This window comes from Strongylocentrotus purpuratus, unplaced genomic scaffold (genome assembly GCF_000002235.5).
Source record: "Strongylocentrotus purpuratus isolate Spur 01 unplaced genomic scaffold, Spur_5.0 spur5_scaffold_15, whole genome shotgun sequence".
NCBI lineage: Eukaryota > Metazoa > Echinodermata > Echinoidea > Camarodonta > Strongylocentrotidae > Strongylocentrotus > Strongylocentrotus purpuratus.
The window spans coordinates 31,053,431-31,060,930 of record NW_022145600.1 but is presented as its reverse complement, the minus strand read 5'-3'; the positions used below and the strand labels follow the sequence as shown (position 1 = coordinate 31,060,930).

Genomic DNA, 7,500 nt, shown 5'->3' with positions numbered 1-7,500 from the left:
AGTGAAGTCGACTTCCGTGGACGAAGCAGCAATTTTTCTGGGGGAATTTTGTTCTGAATAGTAAATGTAAGTATGAAGACTTCATAAATTCATATTGAATGATGTGAACATGTTATCTTTCGTAAAGAAGGCTGATGTAAATGTGAGTCGTTAATACGGTTTGTGAAAAGAAATACTGTTGCTGTGGTTGTGGTGCGGGAGATTATGATGATGAAACGTATTCATGGTAAATTGCCTACTCAGAGCTCGGAGAAGGCCCGGCCCGAACTCGCGTGCAGTCGAGTCAAGGCCCCCCGTACTGATCTTTTACTGGGGCGGTAGTCAAGTCATTCAGGCCTCGTCTTGTACCACTAATACTGTATTACTATTCTTGCAAATTTAAATGTCCAAAGCAGGAAAGACCTTTACTTGTAACTTGTAGTTCAATGGGATTGTTGTGCAAAATAGCCATTAAAATGTGAAATAAGGTACAGGCTCAGATAAGGCCCAGTTCGCTCCATACAGCGCTTTATTGCGTCACACGTTTTGGTCTCCTTTTTTGCACCTCCAAACTGTGTAGACATCATGTGGTGTCCAAAACCATGATAAACGTAGCTGCATAAAGTTAGCCCTACATGAAACTTGTATAAAGAAACATAATCTTTATTAAAAGAATTAATAGTGTAGCGAAAGCAGTGTATAGTTTCCAGACAAAAAAAAACACCTCATATTAAAAAAAAAAATTTAGGAGTCAGATGACAGCTGGTCAATCATCAGTGTGCGCTCACGATAAGCCCCATCAAAATAAATGATTTTCACTAAATTTATTTATTTTTGTTTAAGATTGCGTGTTGTTTTTCTTGATATATCATACAGATGCCTGCTCACATCACTTGAAATATTTACTTCTAGAGGGAGAGAGACTAAAGTTTTCTGACGCTCCTGTCCACACATGTACACATCCATTGTTTGTGTGTTTGGAAACAGAACAGCCCGATGAGGGACAACACATCCGTATTTCTCCACTCATTATGCCGATTGTCTCACCCGATGATAGCGATTCCAACTCACGATCACACGAGCCTGTTCTAAGGAGACTACAGGCGGACTCCAAGGATTCGCAGGTGACCGCAAACGCATCCAAAGACTCCTTACATAGTCCCAAAGACAGCGGCCAGAGGAAAAGTCCTGGTCAGAACTTGTTTACGTTTGTTGACCCGTCGGTGCGAGTGCAGGGTGCGGAGGCCCCGCAAGAACTGTTGTCTGGCCGTACCACCACGCCCATGCTAAATCCATCAGGTAACTACTGGGGGAGCTTCACAAGGTCACATTCCCCAAGGACAAGGCTCTCTCCTCCGTCACTGGCAGGGAGGAACTACCCTGCGCGCTCCCACGTGGTGCGTGGTCGGCACTCCCCTTCTGACAACGTGCCGTTGAATCATCCCCGCTCCCCCAGCTACGACTTTCGTGAAACAACTAGCCGGAGAAGGTCTTATCACGGTAAGTAGAAGACTCCTACCATAGTGCAAGGTTTCTCACATGAAAAGAGATAATGTTGAAAAAGGAGATGTGGTAAAGATCCTCTAGGGACATTGGCACCCAAGGATTTTTGTTTTGTTTTGTCAGGCTCATGCCTACATTTTTGGGATGGAGGACAAAATCTGAATTAGAACAAAATAAGAGTAACAGATTACGTAAAGTTTGAAAAGATTTGGACAAGTGAGAGAGATGTATACATGTGTGATGATGTTTGAATGTGGAGAACTACAGGTATTAGTGGAAATGTGGCAATTGTCTGCAGTACAGTTTTGAATCCAAATTTTTTGTTTGGTTTGGAAAATGTTACACTTTCAATTTCTTCTGTGTTTTTTTTTTAAAATCATCATTTTACTTTGCCTTGGAGAATGAATTCTATAAATAAAACAGAAAATACCCAAAGAAAGAGAAGTGAATGAAAGTAAATTTTGATTGATGATAAAGGTTGTAGAATTTGGCAAGTCTCCATTCTGTTTCATTGATCATCTACATGTACATGTACCATGTTAAGTCAGTGCTGGGAGACCGAGAGAGTTTCTAAATAATGTGTCTCCCAGTATATTACACAATCATAAGTCCTAAATCCTCAACTCTTGAGACTTGGTAAACTCATGGGAAATTGCAGTAGTGCATTCATCTATAGAAGTTGCATTTATATTATAAAGAGTGTTAGAGGTCACTGTTATACTTGTGCAATGTGCAGGGGTATTGAAATTGTCATAGAGGTGGTATTTTAAAGTGTATTAAAAAAAGAAAAAATGTACAGTGTATGTGTTGTTTAGTAACTGAAGATATCTACATGTACATCAGATTCTAATAAATTATAATCTGGCATGTCCAGAAGACCCTCAAGAATCTCAAATTTACCTCGGGATGATTAAGCTGAGATAGTAAATGTCCTAGTTGACAATTGACCCAGGGATTAGGTGTCACAGGACAGTTGACCTAGGAGTTATTCGTCCCAGGGCAGTTGACCTGGGGTTAGTGGTCCTGGGTTAGTTGACCTGGGGTTAGTTGTCCTAGGGTAGTCACTAGTGGTCTTTATAGAATCATCATTTCAAAATCATCAGGAGTCTGTCAACATTTTTTACTTGAATTAAAAAGCGCTGATTTCCTTCACTCATTCTGATAGTCGCCCTGACATGCATGAACATTGCTTCATTTTCCAGTAGGAAATTAAATCTTTTGTGCTTGAACAAAAATTAATATTATAAAGTGGGAAATTGTAGAAAAGTGCACATTATGGGTTGTGTAGGCTTCATTCTTCAATCACTAGAGCACTGTACTTGTTACTTGTTACTTGTTACTTGTTACTTGTAGAGATAATCCCGATGGCAGCTATCATACAGCTAAACTGGGATGTGTACAGTAAGTGAGTTCCATTCACGAGCCATATGGAGCATACATGTACATGTACTGAGCAATTCCCTCAGTTTTGTTTTTACTCCTGCTGACTATGTCTCATTGGGTTCTATGTACATGTACAACATGCACATGTAGCTCTCAAAATAGGACCCATTTAGTCTTTGGGGCAGCCAACAACTTTTTTTCTCCTGGCATGCTTATTTTTGTACATGAATAAGTTAGCAACAACCATACTTTAGAAAATGAAGTCGCATGCAGAGCTGAAATTTCTTTTTTAACAACTACCAACAGTTAATGTAGGTGGCCAAGTTTTATGGGTTTTTCCAGAAGTATAAAAAGTAGTTTTAAAAAACCTATGGTTTTTCAAATCTGTTTTCCTGCAATGTAAATGGGATTTTTATTAGCTTTTAAAACTATAACACAACCAAGATTTTCCATTTGGTTCCATTAAGTATGTTAACCTTTTAAATGTTCTTTTGGGGAAATTCCCACTTTGTTTATAAATGCTTCTGCCTCCGTAGTGGTAGAGGGCCGTAGAGGCATTACTCCAACATGTACAGATCTATGTTTTCAGGTTGTCTGTACATGTACATTTGTCTTTTCGTCCGTCCATCTATTTCTCCATTTGTCTCCACAAGAAATCAAGTAAACTTAGCTTACTTATAGTGTACAATGTACACCTGTATGAGTATGAAAAGATGACCTACCAAAGTCTGAAGACTTTTAAGAGAACAAAGGTTAAAAGTCACAGGGTTGAGTGTTATAAAAAATCTTATGAAAATTTCTTGATACTGTGATCTTGAGAACCATCTGGCCAATTTTAATAAAATTTGGCTCAGTAAGTATAAAAAGGGGAACTGTTAAGATTATTGGTGTAGTTGATTGTAGGTCAAAGGTCACAGTATTATTAAAGAGTAGAAAAGCTTATGAAATCACTGTGACAGCTTGAGAACCGCTCGGGCAATTTTTTTTACCAAACTTGGCTCAAGCATCTACATACAGTGTGCATGTACATGTACATGTATATGACCTGAATAATTTTTGGGTTCATGAGGTCAAGTTTGTAATATCACAGTTATTTATTAATTGAATATACATGTACATGTAATTATACTGTACTTGTAGATGGAGATGTGTAACATAAGGCAGTCATATTCTTGTACATTTTGTAGAGGTTTATTCACATCAGAGCAATAATTTGATCAACCTGTAGTAATCTATATAGTCTGTAATGTTACAGAAAGTACCTGCTTTATTCAGCGATTGGATGCAAGTTGTCTTACATTTTACTGAATATCATACAATGTACAACTTTACACACAAACTGGGTAGTTTCATTCGTGTCTGGTGCAAAGGCTAGTCATTGCTGGAAGTGGCCTATTTGACCTGCATGGAGAGGGCCTGTGGAAGTCAGTATTTATCATAGGCAGTGTCGCAGTGAGGCGATTGCCTGCTTGGCTCTGTCGCAAGGTTTCCAACCGTGTTCTGGGCAGGCAGACTGCCATATCCCAGTACATTATAATAGGCCAGTACATTATGATAGCCCCTTCAGACCAGAGGACATTTTATACGAAAACTTGTATTTAAAGAAACGTATATAACAACATTATATAGTGTAAATGCATACCGACGATACAAGTAACAAAGACAACGTTTTTATGAAATGCCTTAAAAAGAAACTAGTTTTGAAGCAGTCAATTGACTGGCAGCTGGTCAATCATCAGTGTGCCTGTGCACGTTCTTATAAACCCTGCCCTCTTATAATATGATTCTCGTTTGGGATGATGATCAGGCGAAAACAGGACCCTGAATCTCTATCAAGTTTTGATTTCAAAACAATGCTAACAGCCTCAAAAGTTTGTTTGGGTATACGATGTTTCCTTATATGAAGTCCAGACTAGGACAAGAGGTTATTTCTTATCGTGTAGCTGTACGATTCTCTATGACAAAAACGATGAGGGTGGTTCGTCTGAACGAGGGAGGGGGGTGTTCAGTCCCATGATATGAGGGTGCTGTATCCATTCCAAGCCATCCAGCATCCAAGGCTCCAAGTGGGTGAAACCTTACACAAGAATGCAGTGTCACCCCTACAAACCAAAGCAGAATTACATGGATAGGAGCTAGGTCTAAATAACGACTGCTCTTTGTACAGTCAACATATGTACACGTAAACCTCCTCTGTATTACATAGTGAATGTTCTCCCACACCCACAAAATATATACTTTTTTTTTGGGGGGGGGGGGGTTGATATCTACAAATGCAAAGTTCGGTTATTATCACTTTTGAAGAAAGAAATATAAGTTCAGGCAGAAGAACTAGTTTTGCAACCATTATTCCTTTCACTTGCAAATAATTGGAGAAACTATTTTGTTCCTTTTGTAAATATACAGTATGTGTACCGTATGTATTGTTGTTATTGTTTTTTCCATGGCAGGGAAAAAAATACACGGGGGCTCGGGGCGAATTAGCCCTAGAAATGCCAAAAAGAGCCCCCGAAAGATATAAAATAGCCCCCACCCCCCCCCCCAAAAAAAAAAAAAAATTGCAAAAAATTGCAGACTTCAATGCAAAACAAATTGAAGATTGTTATTTTCATGCAAGCAAGCTTGAAAAGTACTGTAGATCCTGAAATGTTAAAATATTTTTTCCCCTTATTTAACAGAACGTGTTTGCCTTTTCAATTGAGTTAACGGATGTTGTCCAACATGCACCGGTATGTCATTCACAAAAAAAAGTCCACTAGTCCAGGGTTCAACACTAAATGAACATTTTTGTGGCCCATTTTAGCACAAAATTTGACTGATTTTGATTTGTATGCCTCCGCCAACCAAAGATGGTACCAGAGGCATTATGTTTTTGGATTGTCTGTCCATCCGTACATCCATCCTGCTTTCTCATTATCTCGACATCTCAAGAACCACTTGAGGTACACACATACATGTATGAACTTCAAACTAAATTGTACGGTATACTGTCCATGTTATGTACATGTACATGTATCACCATAGGAAGAACATCTGATGAGATTTTGAGGTAAAAAGGTGAAATTTCACAGGTCATAGAGATGGAGGTAAATTTCCACGAATCTCCATATTTTAGCCCTGTTATTGCGATACATTGTATCTCAAGAACCCATTTTTGCCATTAACTTCAAACTTGGTGTAAGCATGCTTCACTGTAGTGAGATGTGATAATTAGATTTTAGGATGAGTACATCAAAGGTCAAGGGTCATATTTTCTTTCACACAAATGAAGTTAAGACAAAGGTGGGATTGCCCTTTAAAATTGCATATTGTGATGGGGTGCTCTCCCCTGTCCCCCTTCCCTAAACAATATCTCCATGCTCTTTACATTTTTTAGATTTTCAATATTAAAGCAATACCAGTCACATTATCAATATGCTTACTGATCAGATGCAGACTTACTTGAATTCATTGTTGAATGAAAGAAACAATCTGTGAACATGTCAGTCATGGGGAACAAAAATGTGAATTCATTTCTTTCAGTGTGGTTTACCCAAGTATGAAAACGCATTCACAAGGAACGCTAGCTGATTATGTAAATCGTCACTTCAACATGGACACAGCTGTGAAGCAATGTAAATTCAGTGGATTCACAGCAATCCATATACCATATGTGCATGTTTGCTGTATCAGAGCAGCATACAGTGTATTTACCACGGGGTTATCTTTAAACCACTTGTATACTGCAGTACAGACAGCTACAGGGAGACCAAGCCCCATTTCTCATCCCCTTGAAAACCACAATGGTTAGGCAGTGTTAGCTTGATGCTATCGTCAGTGAACCTTTATTGATCAGAGCCTATATACAAAGAGCCTGATCTCACAGGCTTAGCATAGGAGGCTGATGCATGCCTGCTTGCAACCTACATGTACAATGTATATCAGCCTGTTCACACAAGAGAGATATGAAACTTGTTTAAAAAAACTTTTGTGTGGCGAAAGTGGGGGGGGGGGGGGGGGTACACCTGCGAAAAAAGCATAGAACAAAGAAATATTGCATGAAGAAATTACACACTGTAGTTTCTAAGAAGATAGCTGACACAGTGTTTCGTGTATTAAGTTTATGGTAAGGTATTGATGCAGGATACATGTACAGAAAAAGCTAGCCAGTCATATACAAGCACACACTCGCAATAAGAACCCCCCACCAAAAAAAAAAAAAAAAAAAAAGTTATTAAATTATCAACCTACATTCACACTAAATTCATGAAGTCGACCCCAAATTCATTGTTATTTGTTGAAAGAAATTTCTCATCAACAAAAAAAACCTCTGTTCAATTATACAGTTGTCAAGACTATAACAAAAAATTACTTATCATATACAGTGTAGCTAGATGGAGATACAGTTTTCATGTAGCTGGTGAATTCAAATAATGTGAATGGGGTCACATACGTATACACGTATGTGTCTGTCTGATTACTAAGGTTGTTCTTTGGCATGAAATGAAACTGAATTTAGCATGGATCATTTGCTGAATAAATTAACCTATTTTTTTTTTGTAGGGAACAGCAAGATTTTCATGGAGTTTTGTTAACCCCCTGATATTTTTAAGGTTAATGACTGTTGTTCCTGGTGTTAGATTTGGTCAAAATACA

The 7,500-nt window shown here is 38.5% G+C and overlaps 1 protein-coding gene across 1 annotated transcript in view; it reads left to right on the top strand.

Moving 5' to 3' along the window:
- LOC575097 overlaps positions 1–7,500 on the top strand; it is a 30,250-nt gene that overhangs the window by 65 nt on the left and 22,685 nt on the right. Inside the window, exons 1-2 of the mRNA XM_030986056.1 lie at positions 1–66; positions 856–1,479. The exon at positions 1–66 is cut by the window's left edge and continues 65 nt beyond it. Of these exons, the coding sequence (XP_030841916.1) occupies positions 1,011–1,479 (469 nt within the window). The 5' untranslated portion in view covers positions 1–66; positions 856–1,010. The remainder of the gene's footprint in view (positions 67–855; positions 1,480–7,500) is intronic.